Source organism: Crocuta crocuta, unplaced genomic scaffold, assembly GCF_008692635.1.
Source record: "Crocuta crocuta isolate KB4526 unplaced genomic scaffold, BGI_CrCroc_1.0 scaffold549, whole genome shotgun sequence".
Taxonomy (NCBI): Eukaryota; Metazoa; Chordata; class Mammalia; order Carnivora; family Hyaenidae; genus Crocuta; species Crocuta crocuta.
This window is the reverse complement of record NW_027529169.1, coordinates 1,267,569-1,288,142: the sequence shown is the minus strand read 5'-3', so window position 1 is coordinate 1,288,142 and position 20,574 is coordinate 1,267,569. Positions and strand designations below refer to the sequence as shown.

General features: G+C 49.1%; 1 protein-coding gene across 1 annotated transcript; it reads left to right on the top strand.

Moving 5' to 3' along the window:
- Positions 1–68: 68 nt before the first annotated feature.
- Positions 69–19,393, top strand: MYO1A (myosin IA). The gene is made up of 27 exons (XM_077757439.1): positions 69–182; positions 313–428; positions 692–786; positions 979–1,083; positions 1,283–1,329; positions 1,463–1,526; positions 1,732–1,830; positions 3,794–3,897; positions 4,012–4,159; positions 4,766–4,884; positions 4,964–5,050; positions 6,839–6,904; positions 7,054–7,158; positions 9,316–9,378; positions 9,574–9,774; positions 9,943–10,169; positions 10,528–10,728; positions 10,999–11,092; positions 11,578–11,727; positions 12,046–12,114; positions 12,534–12,608; positions 16,761–16,895; positions 17,570–17,676; positions 18,055–18,187; positions 18,304–18,456; positions 18,635–18,762; positions 19,061–19,393. Exons 1-27 carry the CDS (start codon positions 69–71, stop codon positions 19,182–19,184), a joined length of 3,129 nt encoding a protein of 1,042 aa, XP_077613565.1. The 3' UTR covers positions 19,185–19,393.
- The last annotated feature ends 1,181 nt before the right edge of the window (positions 19,394–20,574 follow it).

Sequence of the window (20,574 nt, the reverse complement as noted above, 5' to 3'; positions counted from 1 at the left end):
GCCCCTAAAACTAAGCAGACTTCAGCAAACTGACCCCCTTACTCCCAGGATCATCAGCCCCTCGGGACATGACTCTCCTGGAAGGCTGTGTGGGGGTGGAGGACCTCGTGCTCCTGGAACCTCTGGAGCAGGAGCCTCTGCTCAAGAACCTCCAGCTGCGCTATGAAAACAAGGAGATTTATGTGAGTGCATGTGGGTGCCCCCAGCTGTGGGTATGTGGCCAGAGAGTTCATGTGCTCCCACTCCTTCCTTCCCCACTCAGCCTCCCCTACCCCCACCCCTGCTCATTCTCTTTACTTTTTTTGGCTCCAGACCTACATTGGGAACGTGTTGATCTCTGTGAATCCCTACCAGCAGCTGCCCATCTATGGTCCGGAGTTCATTGCCAAATACCGGGACTATACCTTCTATGAGCTGAAGCCCCATATGTAAGTAAAGGGACCGAGGGAAGGCTGACAGGGCCCCGGCTTCCTGACAGTGAGACACCCTAATTTCCTCGATCCTTTCTCCTGAAGGAAGCTCTCCAGCTGCCCTTTCCCCCTGGTCCCAGGAAGATCCTTCCTAGGCCTATCACTCACCTCAGTCTAGTCCAAGTGAGGAGGGTGGATGACTCTGGAAGTTGGAGGTTAAGTGAAAGATAGTGTCTTGGATTAGCCCCCAAATCAGCCATCATCTGCTTCCTCCCCCCAAGCTATGCTTTGGCGAATGTGGCATACCAGTCCCTGAGGGACCGGGACCGAGACCAGTGTATCCTCATAACGGGCGAGAGTGGAGCTGGCAAGACTGGTGAGGTGCTTGGTTTGGGGAGGCCGTGGAGTCACTGCTGGGACCACCCCCTTGTCTCTTTCTGAGCCAGGCCTGGTCCTGCCCCACCCCAGAAATTCCTTCCTGCTTTTTCTGATTCTGAGGGGTGTGGTGCTGGAATGGGGGGACTTAAGGAGAGTGGTGGGGCTCCATGTGAAGGTTTCTCTTGCACAGAGGCCAGTAAGCTGGTGATGTCTTATGTGGCGGCAGTCTGTGGGAAAGGGGAGCAGGTGAACTCTGTGAAGGAGCATCTGCTTCAGTCAAACCCAGTGCTGGAGGGTAAGGATCCCAGTCTCTGCCCTCTCCATCCCCCACCCTGCTAGCCCCAAAGACACTCAGCCCTACATCCTCTTACCCTGTTCTTGTTCAGCTTGAAAAATCTGAGGTTGGCCTGATGACTGGAAGACCTCTTTCCTTCCCTTTCTCTAGAGCCCCTCTTCTCCCCTCAGTTGCCTCACCTCCTCTCTCATCTCCGCAGCTTTTGGCAATGCCAAGACCATTCGCAACAACAACTCCTCTCGATTTGTGAGTGACCATCTCCCTGGGCTGGGAGGAGTGGGTGTGGGGGCTCGAGAAGGAGGAATGCGGCACGGACCCCTCCTGGACAGGGTGGTGAGAAGAAGAGGAAGAAAAGTCTCTCTCTCTCTGGTCTCTGAAGGGAAAATACATGGATATTGAGTTTGACTTCAAGGGAGCCCCCCTCGGTGGAGTCATCACAAACTGTACGTGTCTCCCTATTCTGCTTACCACCTCTCTCTCCTCCCTATCCCACAGTGTCCCTTTCTGGTGATTTGCTACTGTAAGAAGGAATAGTAGGCTACCAGGAGACTTCCCTACCACTAGGAACATCAGCGAGGAGGGCAGGCTTAGAGGGAAGCTGTTGAATCTCCCTGAGCCCTAGGACATTATTTTCTAATTCCCTGCCAGATCTGCTTGAGAAATCCCGAGTGGTGAAGCAGCTCGACGGAGAAAGGAACTTCCACATCTTCTATCAGCTACTGGCCGGAGCAGATACGCACCTGCTGGGTACGTGCCTGTCCCAGACACATGGAAGAAGGTCTCCAGCTTCCATTCAATCCCTAGAATCTTTGGGCTCCTCTGTGCCCCTGCAGCCCCCTTCCCCTGAGCCCTTAGGCTCCCTCCTCCTGCATTCCTCACACTGAATTTCATTCACTCATTGTTGGGAACAGTCCCCTGACCTCTGTGTTCTCTTCTTTTTCTGGGATTGTATTGCTAGGAATAAACCTTCTTGTCTCTTGACCTGCTCTTATTCCTCTGTCCTGCTTGGGTTCCTCTTTACCCAGGCTGGCCTCAGAAATGAGACATTTATTTCCATCTACCATTCTTTCCTATCTTCAATTTAAGGAACTTAATCAATAGCTCAGCAGAAAATCAGACAGGATATTTAAGTGTTCAAGAAATTTTTATGAGTAGTAGTTGAAGTTGTTCTGGGTCTACATATGTCTCACCCACTCAAGCCCCTGTCCTTGATTTCCTCTTCTTAGATGATTTGATGGAGGTTCCATTTATTCATTCATCAAACATCTCTTGAACACTTACTATGATCAAACATTGTGCTAGCCTCTAGTGATGCAGAGTTGAATAAGATAACTTCGACCTTGGCCTTGAAGAACTTACAGTCTTCTAGGGATGGCAGATACGTTCAATAGGCCTGTGCGGGTGGCTGTCTGCCTTGTCCTGGGAAGCCCTGGATGCTGGATGGGCCTGAAATGGTTCTGGGTGGGCATCACTACAGAGTCTTGTGGGACTTTAGGTCCTGCCAGAGCTTGCCTCCCAATGCCCCCTCTAGCTGTGAGCACTGTGGGTATATGGCCCCCAAGGATCTGTCCTTTGGGTTCCTGGTTATTCTCTGCTAGACTTGTGCCTATCTCCTTTTTCCTCCTAGGGATCTTCATGGTTCAAGAGCCCCCACAGGTCTCATTATTCCTCCTAGCTCAATAGTCTTGGTTGTGCTAAATTTGTCTGAATCATAGACACCAGTATGTTATTCTGGCTGTCACCCATTGGCTTAAGCTAAGCCTGGGCAGGGCCTCCCTGGTGTCAGCATCCCAGGGCCTTTCTGACTCACTCTTTATCCAGATACCTTTCTTTAGCAGGTTCCTCTTTCGAAATTTGTGTCTCAGGGGAAGCTGCCATTAAACTCTAGTTCGAGGGACTTTCCCTGATTCTCAGATCATTTGAATAATAGATCACTGATATTCTTCAAGCTTCATGCTTAACCTACTTCTTCCTATCTCAGGTGAACAACTTGGACCATAACCTTGACTCATTTATTGAAAAGAAAAAAGTTTGTGTATGCCAGCCAGGCACACAGAAAATTAAGATGAAAAACACAATCCCAACACACAAGTTCTTCATTTGTGGGAGAGAAAGAAAAAACAAAACCTAGCCCATGTGTTATGGGCTGGGATAGAGTCTACCATGGGGGAACTCAAGAGAGCCTTTTGGCTCAGCCCCACAATGTCCGAGGAAGGTTTCCAGGAGAAGGGTCAGGATTGGGGAACATAGTACCTGCCACTTTGTTGGTGCTTAGTGAACAAATAATGAATGAGCAAACCCAGGCCTAGGGTGAGGTGTTGAGGCTCTGGGTAGGTGGGAGATATGTGCTCACCTATCTTTCTTCTATGAGCCACTGAGAACTGAGCAGGACAGAGGGTTTGCTTGTTTGTTTTTATAGTTTAGAACCCTGAGGGTGGAAGAAGAGTAGAAAGAGTCTTTTCCTTCGTATAAGTTGGGAAAACCCTCAACAATTAAGAATGCCCAAACCCTAAATACTGCTTGAAAATTTAGTCTATTATCATAGGAATTAATGATCCCAAAACAAAGGAGGTAGGGATAAACATAAAACAATAATGGCTCCTTCAAATAAATGAGTAAACCAAGCTAGGGCAAGAGCTGTGAGAGTTAAGGCTGGAGGGCTCCTGAGAGCCTGTATACTAACCCTCCTTCCTCACACTGACCCACCCAGAGGCCCTGAAGCTCGAGCGGGACACAAGTCGCTATGCCTATCTGAACCAGAAAGTATCTAGAGTTGATGGCATGGATGACGCCTCCAACTTCGTGTCTGTACAGGTGAGTGCCCAGGGTGGGCCTTAGGCCATCTTCTGAGCCCAGGCTTTGACTTTGAGAAGGGAGGCATTGCGCTGGCGCCACAGTTAAGCTTCTCATTTCTGCTCTCTCCTCCAGAATGCAATGACTGTGATTGGGTTCTCGGAGGTGGAAATTCAACAGGTGCTAGAGGTGACTGCTCTGGTGCTGAAGCTGGGGAACGTGGAGCTAGGAGATGAGTCCCAGGCCAATGGGATATCAGCAAGTAGCATTCGTGATGAGAGAGGTCTGCACCACCCTGCTGGTACCCCTAAGCAGCTCCCTGAATCTCCTACAATTTCTGTTCTTCCAGCATCTCCTAAGTAACTGACTTCACTCTGATTCAGTCCCACTCAACCATTCCTGAGTTCTTCCCCAAACACACTCATCAAGAATTCCTAGTGAGGCATTTTGGAGTGAGTTTATGAAGTTCGATAGACCTTGGTTCTGGCACCTCTCTGAGTCTAAATGGAGTCTTTGCAAAGAATTTCAGGAGATCCTCCTATTAAAGTAGATAATGAAGGAGCACTTGGGTGGTTCAGTCATTAAATGTCTGACTCTTGATTTTAGCTCAGGTCTTGATGTCAGGGTTGAGTTCAAGCCCCATATTTGGCTCCATGTTGGTGTGAAGCCTACTAAAGAATAAAGTAGATAATGCATTTAAAGTGTCCACAGCTCCCTCTTCTCCTCCCCAGAGTTTCCTCCTGCGCCATATTATGGATGCGTGACAAGGATGTCTCCAGCAAGACCTTGGGAGACCAATCTCCCAGCAGTGTTACTTCTCAGCCTTCAGCCCTCCCTCCCCAAAAGATAGCCCTCTTTCAGGCCACGTTGTATTTCTTCATCACTCCAGGTGTCCAGGAGATTGGGGAAATGATGGGTTTGAATTCAGAGGAACTAGAGAAAGCTTTGTGCTCAAGGACCATGAAAACAGCTAAAGAGAAGGTGGTCACTACACTGAATGTCATCCAGGTAAGGGCCCTATGGGAGGAGACTGATTCTGAGACGATTCTGTGGCTGCCACCCTAACCAAGCTGGCCTTGCCTTGCAGGCTCAGTATGCTCGGGACGCTCTGGCTAAGAACATCTATAGCCGCCTTTTCAACTGGATAGTGAATCGAATCAATGAGAGTATCAAGGTGAGAGATCACTCTCCTCCCTCAGCGCCCTCCAGTCTGCCTCACTTTTCTTGTTCTGGTCACCATCCCTATACTTTGGGTTCTGAGATAAAGAGAGAGTAAGAAGGATGAAGGGTAGGGTGCAGTTCTCTCCAATAGTGTGTTGCTGTGGAAGTATTTCTGGTTTTTGAGTTCGACTCTCTGGGTCCCCTGCTTACCAGCTGTGTGGCCTTTAGTTTCACAGAGATTCTGGGCCTCAGTTTCCTAATTTGGAAACTTGGATGCTAATGCCTACCTCCCTTCACAGGGCTTAGTGAGGATCAGATAAAATTATGGACATGGTTTCCATATAACCCTGAAATTCCACTCCAGATACAGATCCAAGAGAACTGAAAATAGATGTCCACATAAAAACCTCTACCCAAAAGTTCATAGAGGCATTATCCATAATAGGCAAAAAGTGGTAAATAAAATGTGGTATATCGATACAATGGGATATAAATAAATAAATGGGCCATAAAAAGAAATGAAGTACTGATACATTCTCAACTTGGACAAATCATGAAACATTCAAGTGGAAGCAGCCAGACACAAAAGGTGATTCCATTTATATGAAATGTAATAGGCAAATCCATGGAGATGGGAAGTAGACTAATGGTTATCAGGGCCTCAGAGTGGAGGGAGAGGGGAAGGCGGAGTGACAGCTAATGAATATGAGTGCAAGATTTCTTTTGGGGATGATGAAAATGCTCTGGAATTAGGTAGTGGTGATGGTCATGCACCTTTTTTTTTTTTTTAAGTTTCTTTATATTAAGAAAGAGAGTGGAGGAGGGGCAGAGAGAGAGAGGGAGAGAGAGAGAGACAGAATCTTAAGCAGGCTCTGTGCTGTCAGCACAGAGTCCAATGTGGGGCATGAATTCATGAACTGTGAGATCATGACCTGAGCTGAAACCAAGAGTTGACACTTAACCAGCTGAGCCACCCAAGCGCCCCAATACACATTTTGAATATACTGAAAAACCACTGAGTTGTATACCTTTAAAGGGTAAATTTTATGGAATGTGAATTTTTATCTAAAAATAGAGCTATTATTTAAAATTTTTTGTACATGAGGGGTGCCTGGGTGGCTTAGCTGGTTAAGCGTCCAACTTCATCTCAGGTCACGATCTCACAGTTCATGGGTTTGAGCCCCACATCAGGCTCTGTGCTGACAGCTAGAGCCTGGAATCTGCTTCCGATTCTGTCTCTCCCTCTCTCTCTGCCCCTCTCCCACTTGCAGTCTGCCTCTCTCTCAAAAAATAAACATTAAATTTTTTTTTTAAATTTGTATGTGAAAATGCCTTCAATTCAGAAGCTATAATGGAAAGGCAACAGGGGAAAAGGGGATTTAATAATGCTCATCCCTTTTGAAATTTGATCTGCTAAATCTGTAAAATGGGAATAATCACACCCATACAGTGTTATCATGAAGTTTAATGAAGTAAGAACATAGAATTTTTTTGTAAAATGCTCTATAAATGTAAGAGATGGTTATTTTCCTGAGAAGATTTTAAAGTCTTTTTACCTCATCCCCTGGGAGCACCACCCTGGAATCTGCTTACATCTCCCTACTCCTCTCCTCCCCTCCCTCTGCTTGGTCCCTAGCATGTAGAGTAGGAAGGAGCATAAAATCACAACGGTTCTTTTCCAGCCTGGTCAGGCTCACCCTAGTTCTATTTGCCTTCTGCTCCAATCGCATCCACCCCAGAAGGGCCTGGTCTGGTGTACAGAGGAGGTCCGTCTTCAGATGTATCTTTTCCTCCTCTTCAGGTGGGCATTGGGAAAGAGAAGAAGGTAATGGGGGTCCTGGATATCTACGGCTTTGAAATTTTAGAGGTGAGAGTGTTTCCCCCAACCACAGCCACCCTGCTCCCTAGGGTTGGAGTGTGGAGGCTCCAAGGGAGGGGCTTGAAAGAGGGGAGAGCCGAGAGGGAGGAAGGGTCTTGGGCTGAGCTGATCTCTCTAACCTGGGTCCCCTCTTTCAGGACAATAGCTTTGAGCAGTTTGTGATCAACTACTGCAATGAGAAGCTGCAGCAGGTGTTCATCGAGATGACGCTGAAAGAGGAGCAAGAGGAATATAAGAGAGAGGTGCGCTGAGCCTTCCCCCCACGTCTGCTCTCTGAAGTGACACTGGTGCATGCCTGTCCTTGTTCTCAATCCCAGTTTCCTCTCACTCATGCCCAGATGGGAACACAAAGGACAAAAAGTTCCCCTTGCACAGCTCAACAGTGCAGCATTACCAAGAAGCCCTAGTTTTTGCTCTCCATCCTCCAGTCCCCTGCTCCCACCCCAGACGTGCAAGCAAGGCGCAGGCTGATGGAAGGCTGTGTGGGAGGAGTCCACACAAGGGTGAAGCGACAGCTGTGCATGGCCTGTGGCACACTGTGAGCCAGATTTGGAAGGGACACTTCTCCCAGGCTTGTCACCCCACCACATCCCTTCTGGTGCTCTTCTCTGACTCGCAATTCTTTGTCTCCTCAGGCCCTGGCTGATGTCTCTGTCCCCTCATGTAGCACCCTGGTCCCAGACTTCCCAGACTTCCTCCCCACAAGTGCCCCATGGCTCAACATTTCCACACTCCTTCCCCTGTTCAGCGAGAACCCTTGCTTTCTGTGGCTAGGTGTTAGAAAAGCTATCTGATTGAGCTAATCTCCCCTAAAGTGTGAATGGCTGAGAGTCTCACTCATCAAAACGCTCCCAAGGATGCTGCCTGTGAACCCTCAGGAATCTGTTGTGGCAGAATCTCAGACAATGTGGTCACAATGTGTGGGAAAGGGGTTTTTTAGTTGTTTTATATGTTTTTGTCTCAAAATTTTAAATGATCAACTAGAGACTACATCCCCTGCTTCAAAATTCAAAAAGCTTAAAAAGGTGTATTAAGAAAGGGCTCCCTCAGCCCATCCCCAGCCTCCTACTTCTCCTCCCATCTAGAGGCAACTAAGGTGGCCCTCTTTTCAGAGGTCTTTTATGTGTAGTCAGGCAAATGTGTAAGTTTATTTTCTCACAGAATTTTTTCAAATGGCAGTGATACACTCGGCTCTACACCTTGCTTTCTTCAGTTAACGAGATCTTTCCATATTGTATATAAAGATGTGTCTTTATAACTACATAGGATTGTAAGGGTATCATACTTCATTTAACTAGTGGGGAAGGTATTTTGGGGATGAAATGGGAAGGCAACTTTACTTAATTCCACTCTATGTTCCCTTAAGATCTGAGAGGGGGTGGGAGAGAGAGGCTTCTGTTCCTCAGCCACACCCCCACACCTAGGAATGGCCTGAGTCTGGGAGGGCTGGCCCTTGGGTGGGATCAGGCGCTATCTTGTCTGTTGCTATCCTTAAATGGGGAACCATTGTCTTTGGGTCTTCGTCTGTACCATTCTTGCTTAAAAACAAAAACTATAGGGGCGCCTGGGTGGCTTGGTTGGTTAAGCGTCCAACTTTGGCTCAGGTCATGATCACATGGTTTGTGGGTTCGAGCCCCACATCGGGCTCTGTGCTGACAGCTAGCTCAGAGCCTGGAGCCTGCTTCCGATTCTGTGTCTCCCTCTCTCTCTGACCCTCCCCTGTTCACGCTGTTTCTCTCTCTCTCTCTCTCTCAGAAATAAATAAAAAATATTTTAAAAAACCCTATATAGTCTCAAAGTATCAGGTAGATTAGTAGTTCTTAAAGTGTGGTCCTAGACCACAGCATCCCCTGGAAAGGTGTTAGAAAGGCAGATTTCTAGGCTCTGTCCCAAACATGCTGAATCAGAAACCTTGGGGATGGGGCCCAGTAGTCTGTCTTCACAAGCCTCCCAGCTGACTGCCGTGCAAGTTTGAGAAGCACTGATGTAGGTCTTTGAAGATGGATCAAGTTAGGTTTGTTGTTTGATGAAATTCACTCACGTGCTTTGGTTTTATTGGTCGTTGCCAGATCAGGGTGGCTATTCACTCTTGCACATACTCAAGGATCCTTCCCCACTCCCACAGTGGGGCAGTCCTACCCCAGTCTCCGCCCCACAACACCTACAGGGCTCTCTGCAGCATCTCCCTCCCTCTCACAGATGCTCTGGGTCCTCCCACGTATTTTCTATCAGCCTTGGAGGGATAGGGACCTAAACAGAAGCCACACCAAAGACCCCTCATAATGATAGGGCTTTCTGAGTCTTTTGTGGGTTGGGTGAGAGGGAGCCCGAGTCTGGTGAGGTCTTTGGAGACTCGTCTTGGACCTGCTCCTGTAACTTGTCACGTCTCTTCTTGCCAGGGCATACCGTGGACAAAGGTGGACTACTTTGATAATGGCATTATCTGTAACCTCATTGAGCATGTGAGTTATCTTTCTGTTATCTCTGAGACCTCCTCTTCCAGACTGCCTGAATATCCTTGTCCTGTCCCTCCCCTTGCCCCACTTGGTAAGGATGGTGAAGTGGGTAAAAGATGAGGGGGCAGAGAGATAGCAGTGAGGATGTGGACATCTTGGAGGATTAGGTCTAGGTTGAGCTGATCTTGTTTCTCTGACCAGAATCAGCGAGGCATCCTGGCCATGCTGGATGAGGAGTGCCTACGGCCTGGGGTAGTCAGTGACTCCACCTTCCTAGCGAAGCTGAACCAGGTCTTCTCCAAGCATGATTACTATGAGAGCAAAGTCACCCAGAACGCCCAGCGCCAGTATGACCACACCATGGGCCTCAGCTGCTTTCGCATCTGCCACTATGCGGGCAAGGTGACATGGCAAGGCTGGAGGGTCGAGATGGGCCCGGGCATAGGTGAAAGACAATGGGGGAGGGCCTGGGGGGAGATGAGATCTGGGAATACTTCACAATGAGATTGGGAGTGCCAAGTGCTGGGACAAGGTCAAGGGCCCTCCAGACCCATAGCTGTTCCTCTACAGGTGACTTACAACGTGAACAGCTTCATTGATAAGAACAACGACCTACTCTTCCGGGACTTGTCCCAGGTCATGTGGAAGGCCCAGCACTCCCTCCTTCGGTCCTTGTTCCCTGAGGGAGACCCCACGCAGGCGTCTCTCAAACGCCCTCCAACTGCTGGGACCCAATTCAAGAGTTCTGTGGCCATACTCATGAAGAACCTGTATTCCAAAAACCCCAACTATATCAGGTGACATGCTGGGCACATAGCGAAATGCAGCATGCGTGATGGCAAATGCAGGGTCCATGCACTATAGAACCTGTCCATTGTTGGCGGGGGGGGGGTGTCTCTGGAATAAGGGTATCAGAAGGCCCTTTCTTCATGAAAACATGAGGAACTGAGAGTCTTGTGTCAGGGAGAGCATCATACTTTAGTAGCGACCATGCTATAGTGAGTGAAACTGGGAAGACCAATGTGTTCACTTCCTCTGAAAATGTTCTACTAAGGAGAATGTGTGCAGAAGAGGGTTATGGACACCAGGATGGGCCACACTTGCAAAGGTAAAGCTACTGATGGCTGTGCCTTGCACCCCTCCGCCCACTCCAAGGTGTATAAAGCCCAATGAGCATCAGCAGCGAGGGCAGTTCTCGTCGGAGCTGGTGGCTACCCAGACTCGGTACCTGGGACTGCTAGAGAATGTGCGGGTACGTCGGGCAGGCTATGCCTACCGCCAGAGGTACGGGCCTTTCCTGGAAAGGTACCGATTGCTGGGGCGGAGCACGTGGCCTCGCTGGAATGGGGGAGACAGGTAAGACTCCTTAGGGAGACTGGAGAGCGGGGAAGGGTAGTGCAGGGAACATCTGGGGCAGAGGTCGGGGGAGAGCAGACAGTGCTATGTAAATTGCCAAAGCTCCATGAATGGATACTTGGAGAAGTGAACTGACTGATCATTTTGCAGAGGCTCTTAAGTCTGTTCAAGCCCTGAACTCTTCTCCCTGGGGATAAGGGGTTGGGAAAAGGTGAAAGAGGATCCTTCTCCGGGATGCCCCTTGGCAGCTTTCCCCATCTGCTCCTGTAGGGAGGGAGTTGAGAAGGTCATGGGGGAGCTGAGCTTGTCCTCAGAGGAGCTGGCCTTCGGAGAGACAAAGATCTTCATCAGAAGCCCTAGGACTGTGAGTTGGAGAGTGTACTTGTGTTTGGTTGGGGTAGGAGGCAGAAGAGTTGGAGAGCCCATGAGTTAGAGGCTGGGGCAGAGTGGAGCATCTGTAACTTAGGATGGATGGTGAGTGAGGAAGTCTGCTCTCTGCAGGGACTTTGTCCCTGGAAACTGAATCCTTGGGCTCCTACCCTACTCTGCTTGCATGGCCCACTCTGAGTGCCTCTACCTGTAGCAGAACTCCTGAAGGTCAAGGTGATGTGCCACTCATGTCTAAGTTTCCAAACTTCACATGTGGCTATGACAGAGTTAGAGTTCAGTAGGTTTCTGCTAAGTGAATAACACTTAACAGAGTAATAATGAGTGAATTAATGAATGCACTAAGACGTCAAAGGAATGAGTAAAACACTGGCTGGGAAATTCCTGGTGCCTGGGCTGCAGGAGGAGAGAGCACTGTTCCCCTAGCCCAGCCTTTCTGCCCCACCTTCCACCTCTCCACAGCTGTTCTACCTGGAAGAGCAGCGGCGCCTGAGATTGCAGCAGCTGGCCACGCTCATCCAGAAGATCTACCGGGGCTGGCGCTGCCGCACCTACTACCAGCTGATGCGCAAGAGTCAGATCCTCATTTCCTCTTGGTTTCGAGGCAACATGGTATCAGATGTCCCCCCAAAGTCCCATCCCTTTCCCTCTAATAAAAGAGTAGGGGGTGCTTGGGTGGCACAGTCGGTTAAGCATCTGACTCTTGATTTTGGCTCAGGTCATGATCTTACAGTTCATGAGATCAAGCCCCATGTCGGGCTCTGCACTAACAGTGTGGAGCCTGCTTGGGATTCTCTCTCCCTCCCTTCCCCTCTCTCTCTCTTTCTCAAAATAAATAAACATTTAAAAAAGAGAGCGGGAGAGAGTGGGAAGTAGGAGAGGTGGTTCAGGGGACGGAGTTTTTTCTAACAGGCCTATTGTTTTCTGCAGCAAAAGAAACGCTATGAGAAGATAAAGGCATCAACAGTGCTGATCCAGGCTTTTGTGAGAGGGTGGAAGGTAATGAGGAAGAGGAGAGGGGTTTCCTCGGCACACCTGGGTCCTTCCCCTACATGGTTTCTCCTGGATTGTGCCAGTTGCCAGGAGGAAAGGGTAGCAAAAAGCAAGTCCTGCCAACACCTAGGACCTACCTCTGTGTGATGGCATGCCTACATCTGGGTGTGTGTCTGGCAGTGTGGGTGCATGCTGGGGAGATGTGTGTATACGTCTGGGTGTGTCTCTGACTTGGCTTTGAGTGCCTTCCTCATTGCCAGCTTGTCTGGCTTTACTCTCTCCCTCCAATACAGTCTCGGTGCTTTATCTTACCATGCTCTTTGTGTGGTTGAAAAATAGTAGAACCTCTTCGAGATCTGTCTCCTTATCTTCTAGGTCTAACTGTCTATCTTTACTTTGGCTCCTTTCTCGTATGTCCCTGCCAGGTCCGCAAGGATTATCGAAAATACTTCCGGTCGGGAGCTGCCCTCACCTTGGCAGATTTCATCTACAAGAGCATAGTAAGTGGTGGGGGTTGAGGGTGGAAGGTGGAGGGGGTGCTGAGGAGGGAGGGTCGGGTATGGAAAAGGAGGATGAGGGGTTTGAGAAGACGTGACTCAAAGCTTTCCCCCAAAGGGCTTCTTTGATCTGCAGGTACTTAAATTATTAAGTCCTACGGTAAGAGGGAATGGGGCTCTGATGCCTCAGCGCCCAGGGGCAGAATCAGAGTGCACTCTGGAAGGAGTGGACACTGTGGGCAACCTTGTGGCAGGAAGAGGTCCCAGCGCACCCACTGACTGGTCCATGGTGAATACTCCCAAGAAGAGACTGGGGCTCATGGAAGAGCAGAGTGAGGACATGGGGTTAACTAATTCAACCTTCCAAGATCCATTTTAGAGTGGGGGTGAAAGTGGAGGGATTGTATCTTTCTTCCAGCTCTTCTGAAGCTATAGCAAGCAAATCCAAAATGAAATCTTAGGAAAGATCTTAATTCTGGAGGACTTGGGTCAGGATAGTTGGAAGAAGCCAGGACATGCAAAACAGGGACAGAGGAGGGGGATTTCCAGAGACATCCATCCAACAGTAACGGTGCTTCTGAGGAGTGGTGACGAAAAGCAGACAGGGAGAGAGCAGACCCTCCCGTGAAACCTTGAGAAAGGCCAGAGAGAAGGAGGGAGTGTGGGAGATAGCGGACAGAGGGCTAGGGTAACTGAGAACTGACCGCGCCAATTCCATTTTTGACAGTTGTTAGGACTCTTACTAATTATGCTCATTCAGACATGAGACGCCTTCATGGGAGCTCCCCTTTGTGGTTGGAGAGGTGGGATCCCTCGGCCAGCCTTGTGGAATGGGGGCTCTGGGCTTCCTTGTGGCCTCCCTGAGCCTTTGCTGTGCCCCACCCTAGGAAGCTCCATCTTCCCAGGCCTCTTCTGTCACCTGTGTCTCCTCCAGCTGTGCTGGCTCCAGCGTGTCTGCCTTCCTAGAGTACCAGCTCTCTGGCTGCATACCCAAGGCCTGTGATCTGATTTGGCTCTTATCTCCTGACTGGCCCCTCTTCTACCTTTTCTTTCATCTGTATATTATCAGGCATCTATTGAATGTCGCCCCAGGAGCTGTAGGGTTTAGACCAGTATTTCAGTAAATTAGGTTCCCTACAGAACACGCATACAGGGGGACACTTGGTATCGATTCCTCCAGTGTTCTGACTAGTCTGTGTTTTGCCACTGCCTTGCCTATAACTAATGCTAATACCTACTGTTCTTTGAACACCTACTATGCGCTAAGCCCTTGACATGCATTAACTCTAATGTTGTCAACAGTCCTGTGAGGTAGGCCCTTTTCTTTCCTCCATTTTGTAGGTGAAAAACTAAGGCCCAGAGAGGCTGAATAACTTGCTAGGGGTCTCACAGGTGGTAAGTGTGAGAAATGGGATACAAACTGACCCCAGAGTTTTGGTTTGTTTGTTTAATTTTTTTTGAACTTTTATTTATTATTTTTGAGAGACAGAAAAAGACAGAGCACAAGCAGGGAAGGGGCAGAGAGAGAGGGAGACACAGAATCAGAAGCAGGCTCCAGGCTCTGAGCTGTCTGGACAGAGCCCCACACAGGGTTCGAAGTCACAAACTGTGAGATCATGACCTGACCATAGAGACCTACCTGGGGCAAGAGGGTTGTATATAGGGAAAGGCAAGACTTTCTGGATCTAGAAAAAACAAACAATTAAAAAAAGAAAACCCTCAGAGGTTTGACATCAATTAGCACATGAGGGATTGTGGGAAATGCTTAGGAATGTTTACTGAATTAAATCAAACTAGACCAGACCAAGGACTGGGGACTTAACCCAAGGTGTAAGGTGATTAGACCAAGCCTGCAAGATCTTTGTAGTGGAAGAATCCAAGAGCTTGGATAGTTCCTGGAGAGGTACAGCAATATACGGCATAACCTGCCTTTTCCCATTAAAATGTTTTTAACCTAATGTCTTAGTAAAGTTTTCATAAAAATTTCAAAAACTTGGGGATGCATGGGTGGCTCAGTCGGTTAAGTGTCCGTCTCTTGATTTTGGCTCAGGTCATGATCTCACGGTTTGGGAGTTCGAGCCACACATCAGACTCCATGCTGACAGTACTAAGCCTGTCTCTCTCTCTCTCTCTCTCAAAACTAAATAAATAAACTTAAAAGAATTGTAAAAACTTGGAAGTACTCAAGATCAAGTCATTTTCTCTATCTTCAGTAATTCTATCCCACAAACAAACAGGGTGCTGGGTACTCCCTGGAATATAAAGACTAGAGAGTCCTTATTCTAGATTGGGGGACACTAAACAGATGCCATGGGTGACACTTGGTTTGATCCTGGAAGAGGAAAAATAAGAACAAAGCTAAAAAGGACATTTTTAGAAGTTTATAAAGGACATTAGGAGAAATTTGAGCATGCATTGTTGTTGGATGAGTGTATCTAATTAATGTTAGTTTTCTTAGGTATGGAGGTGGGATTATGATTTGGTAGGAGAACCAGAATTTGTCCTGGTTCTTGGGAGAAGTGTGCTTAACATTTAGAGGAAAATGTCATGATTCATATAGCCTACTTTAGGATAATATGGTAGCAAAGATTTATATATGTGTGAATGTGTGTATATATTTATTTATACCCATTTGCATATATGTGTGCATGTGTTAGAAAGCCCGCAAATATGGCAAAGTGTTAACATTATCAGTTGGTGGATTTAGGTGAGGGATATATGGCATGCAGATGTTCATTGTAATGTTTCTTCAACTTTTATGTAAGTTTAAAAACTTTCAAAATAAGACAATAAATATCATGAGATAAAAAATACTTAAGTCAGATTATGTCACTCTTCCAATTAAAATTCTCTAATGGTGTTCCATTTCACTCCCAATAAAAGCCAGTGTTCTTATCTCAGCCTACAAGGCCCTTCATGACAGTACTTGACCAACCAATTCTTTGATCTTCTCTCCTCTTGCTCGATTTAATCCAGTCTCGCTTTCTTTTCATTTCTGGGATATGCTACCCCTCATTTCCAGTCTCAGGGCCAGCTTTTTTGCATTGTAGCGTATATAATTATCTGACCTTATGTGATATGCCAAGCACAGAGCAGATACTCAATAAATGTTGTTGAATGTCTGGGGTGGGGGTACCAACTCAGCTTGGGATCCAGACTCCCAAGGACTCACTGTCTAGAAGAGGGAAAAGATTTCCACATAGAAAATAGTAGTACAAACACAGAAGTATAGACAAAGTGCTGTGGGGCTTCAAAGAAAGGAGAGGCGGCCTTGGCCCAGGAAATCAGGGAGGACTTTGGGTGTGTCTGAAAGGACATGTAGAATCTATTTTTTTAATAGTTTATTTATTTTTGAGACAGAGAGAGACAGAGCATGAGTGGGGGAGGGGCAGAGAGAGAAGGAGACACAGAATCTGAAACAGGCTCCAGGCTCTGAGCTGTCAGCACAGAGCCTGATGCAGGGCTCGAACCCACGAACTGTGAGATCTGACCTGGGCTGAAGTCAGACGCTTAACCAACTGAGCCGCCCAGGCACCCCAGGATACGTAGAATCTAGAGGGGCAGAGCTGAGTTGAGAGCAGCAGGGGCCTACGCACAGAGTGAGCAACGCCCGGGCTGGACCAAGGGGTGGATGAGGAATCCTACTTGAGTGGTGTGCCGGAATCATGCAGGGGATCCTTGGGCATGAGGTTGGGCTCTAAATAGAAGACTGTGAATGCCAGGTTGAGGCATCGGGGTTGACTGATCAGAGAAGAGGGGAGATTTAGTACCTGTCCTATAGCCAATGCAGACAGTGGCAGCCAGCTGTAGGCAGCTATGAACTGAGACAATAGGAAGTCACAGGAGCAAAATACTGAAGCCAGTTTTCATCTTGGTTGCTCTCACCTCACTACCCTGGGCAGCAGGTCTCTGCTTGGAACTAACCCTTCCCTCCCTCCAGTCTCCCATGCATGCTCTCACTGCCCAGCCTCCAGCCTATGCTGGACCCTAAAAGAGATCCAGGAGGTGGTTCCCTTCCATCGCCTCACTCTACTTGTTGCTTCTTACTCTGGGTGGCCTCCCTCCTTTCAGGTGGCAGGTCCTGGATGAGAGTTTGCCTGTTGGGAGGTATGTCTTCTCACTGTTCCACTCCCAATCCCCCTGCTCCCAATCTAGACACAGAAGTTCTTGTTGGGGCTGAGGAACAATTTGCCATCTACCAATATCCTGGACAAAACGTGGCCCGCAACCCCGTACAGGTGCTTCAACACAGCGAACCAGGAGCTGCGGCAGCTCTTCTACCATTGGAAGGTGAGTGGGGCCCAGCCTGTCTCCTCTCATTTGTCGTTTTTTCCTCCTCCCTCTGATTTTCCTCTTCTGCTTTCCTCTTCCACTTGTTTCAATTTTTTTTTTTACTGTGAAAAAACACACATCACAAAAGTGGCCATTTGTAAGTCTGGTGGCATTAAGCACATTCACACTGTTGTGCAGCCATCACCACCATCCGTCTCCATACTTTTTGTCATCATCTCAAACTACAGCAGTAACTCCCCATTCTGCACTCCTGTAGCCCCTGGAACTTATAAGTGACTTTCTCTGTGAATTTGACTGTTCTTGGTACCTTGTATAAGTAAAATCATACATTTGTCCTTTTATGTCTGGCTTATTTCACTCAGCACAGTGTGCTTCCATTCAGGAAATATGTACTGAGCACCTGTCTAGTCTAGGCCTTGCGCTGTGTGCTGGCATATAGCCCTCCTCCGAGGGCTGGCACATTTTATTGTTTCTATCCCCCTCCCCCAGAGTCCCTTGGAGGCAGTGGCTGGAGGAGCACTGCCCTCTCTGAAGTGCCTAGAGCCTCTTCTATTCCCCATCTCTCCTCTTCTCCAGCCCTGCTCTCCTTCCACTTCTCAGTGTTCTCCCAACCCCCTGCCCCAGGCCTGCCCTTTGCCTCCATGATCTTAGCCCCTGCCCCTCCCTCTCAGTGCAAGAAATTCCGGGATGGACTGTCCGCGAAGCAGGTAGAGATCCTGAAGGAGAAGCTCTGTGCCAGTGAACTGTTCAAGGACAAGAAGGCTTCCTACCCCCAGAGGTGAGGGCCCCTCAGACCCTGCATGGTCAGTTTCATCCAGAGCAAAGAGAGGGTCCCTGAGGTGGGGTAGGGCAGTGGTTCCCACACTAGTGTGCATCAGCAGCACCTGGCAGGCTTGATAGCACCCGGATCGCTGCACCTCCTCCTCAGAGTTTCTGATCCAGCAGATCTGGGGCTGAGGCCCAGTCGTTTGCCTTTCTAACAAGTTCCCAGGGGCTGCTGATGTTGGTCCTGGACCATGCTCTGAGAACCACTGAGATAGAGGACGTGGTGGAGGATGGGGAAAGGGGAATGGGAACTCACTGTGGGGAGTCTAGGGCCTTTGGGGGTCAGCGGTGAGGACCTTGTCTCCACCACATACCTCCTGTGTGTCCTCAGTGTCCCCATTCCATTCTGCGGTGACTACGTTGGGCTGCAAGGGAACCCCAAGCTGCAGAAGCTGAAGGGCGGGGAGGAAGGGCCTGTTCTGATGGCAGACACTGTGAAGAAGGTCAATCGTGGCAATGGCAAGGTGAATGCCTGCACCCTGGACTTCTGCCCACTGCCTGATCCAGAGCCTTGGGGCTGGTAGCTGGAAGGGTGGAGTTAATCCTCGCCTTTCCTCACACTTTCTTTTTCTGTCCTTAGACTTCCTCTAGAATTCTTCTCTTGACCACGGGGCATGTGATTCTGATAGATGCCAAGAAGTCCCAGGCCAAAACTGTCATTGGACTAGATAGTGTGACCGAGGTGTCAGTCACCAGCTTCAAGGATGGGCTTTTCAGCTTGCATCTGAGTGAGGTATCAGAGCTCTGTGGGTGCAGGATCTCACATTGGAAAAGGTGGTGGGCATCATTGGGCTAGAGTGGGCTGGAGGTAATGGGGACCAGACCTTTCACTCTGGGCCTTCAATGCCTCTCAGGCTGCTCCTGCAGAGGAGAAATGAATCCCTTCCCCACTCTTTTTCTCCCTTCCTAAGATATCCTCGGTGGGCTCCAAGGGGGACTTCCTGCTGGTTAGCGAACATGTGATCGAACTGCTAACCAAAATGTACCAGGCTGTGCTGGATGCCACACAGAGGCAGCTTCAAATCACTGTGACTGAGAAGTAAGGCCATGAGCTGGGGGTGAGGGCCAGCTTGGGGGCATGACCAAGCTGTTGGTCACTGTGACCGGGAAAATTCATGTAGTCAGAAAGTGAAGCGTACTCTGTCAAGGCAAGGCTTGGAGGTGTTTCTTCATCTTCCCACCCAGGTTCTCAGGGGCCTTGAGTCTTCTGACATGAGGAGAGGAGAGGAGAGATGTACTTCCTTTAAGAAGGACAAGGGAAGCCATCATGAAAATATAGGAGTAGGGGTGAGGGGATGAGGGTACCAGCTTTACCCCTCTGTCTGTTCCCCCTCCAGGTTTTCGGTGAGGTTCAAGGAGAGCAGTGTGGCTGTCAAGGTCATCGAAGGCCCCGAGGGTGGTAAGCATGGCAAGCTAAGATGCAAGAAGAAGGGGAGCCGTTGCCTGGAAGTGACTGTATAGTGAAGAGGTGGGGGTCTGATGCAGAGACAGCAGCTTCTCTGGACCTGTGCCAATCCCACCCACCCTGTTTGTATGAGGATCTCGTGTCTCACCCCTCTCTGTGGTGTGGGGCTCAGAGATTGAGGAACCCTTGAAGAGGACCTTTATTCTCTTAAACTCTCCTAGGTCCCTCTCCCTTAGAACTTAGCTTCCTCCCACCCTCAGCTGCTTTGCCCACTAATAAAACAAGTGACTTCCCAAATATTTGCTCAGTGTGTGTGAGTCCCTGACCCCCCACTTTCACAGTGCTTGTACTTCGACTACCCCACCCCCTATCTCCTCCTCAGGCTCCTTGGAGCCAGCAAATGCAGATAATAAGAATGGAAAAGAAGGGAAATTGTCTTCGGGCTCCTTGACCGGCTGAGCTCTGGCGGGGGTTTGGAGACACTGGTGTGGGGGTGGGGCAGCCAGCGATGGGGCTCAGGTCGCAGGTGGCCAGTGGGCTGATTCATTACGTGTGTCCCTGGAGGGAAGAAGTGAGGATCCCTGTCTTGGTGGAAAGTAGGATCCTTTGGAGGTTTAGCCTAAACAGAGGCCTCAGGCTGGAGGGCTCATGTGAGCTGAGGTCTGCTGGGGAATGCAGGGTCCCCTGCACCCANCCCCCCCCCTTACCCCCTTCCTTTCCATACACCACAGATGCCAGGCTGCTCCTGCCAACAGTTATCTTGCTAATCACTGTCCCACAGCTGGGGCCTGCAGCTGGTGGCACTTGACAGGGGAGGGGGGGCTCCCTGACCCACACTCTCCCACCCCTATGACTGCCCCCTCCCTTGTCTTCATTTATTTTCCCTGTGTCATCGCCATTATTTTTTTTCAATTTTCAACTGTCTCACACCATCTAGTCCCCATTTCTGTGGGCTCTGACTAATATTAATATGTAATATTTTATATAATGTTTTTAAAAACTCCCCTCTCCCTTAATATCTGTTTCCTCATAGACTCTGTGTTGTCTCAGTCTCTCCCATCCTTTAGGGAACAAGCAGCTCCTATATTTGCAGTAAAATGTAGATGCGTGCTCTGCGAGAGCTTACAAATGGCTGCCTTTGTTCCTGTCTCTGGATGTGTCTCCCTCCTTGCACGATTGCTACCTTCTTTGCCTCTTCCCCGTCTCCACCAGTGAGCTCACTGTGCCTTGAGGCTGGGGTTTCCCTCCACTTCGGTGCTGCCATCGGCAGGCAGCTCACGGCCCCAGGTAATCATGACGGCGGGAGACCTGATTAACTTCTATTCTTGCCTGCAGATTAATCTTGCTCTCTGAGCACAAGCCCATGTTCTGGCACACCCTGCTCTGAGCAGGGAGAGGGCCCAGGGAGGCCGTTCATCCCTGGCAGATGGGAGGCCTGAGTGAGGG

What these genes read in the sequence shown, in the direction of transcription:
- MYO1A (XM_077757439.1), top strand. Translation starts at nt 69, where the DNA reads ATGACTCTCCTGGAAGGCTGTGTGGGGGTGGAGGACCTCGTGCTCCTG. An exon ending in TAGCATTCGTGATGAGAGAG is followed by an intron (nt 4,160 to 4,765) that starts GTCTGCACCACC and finishes TCATCACTCCAG; the next exon opens with GTGTCCAGGAGATTGGGGAA. An exon ending in TCATCAGAAGCCCTAGGACT is followed by an intron (nt 11,093 to 11,577) that starts GTGAGTTGGAGA and finishes ACCTCTCCACAG; the next exon opens with CTGTTCTACCTGGAAGAGCA.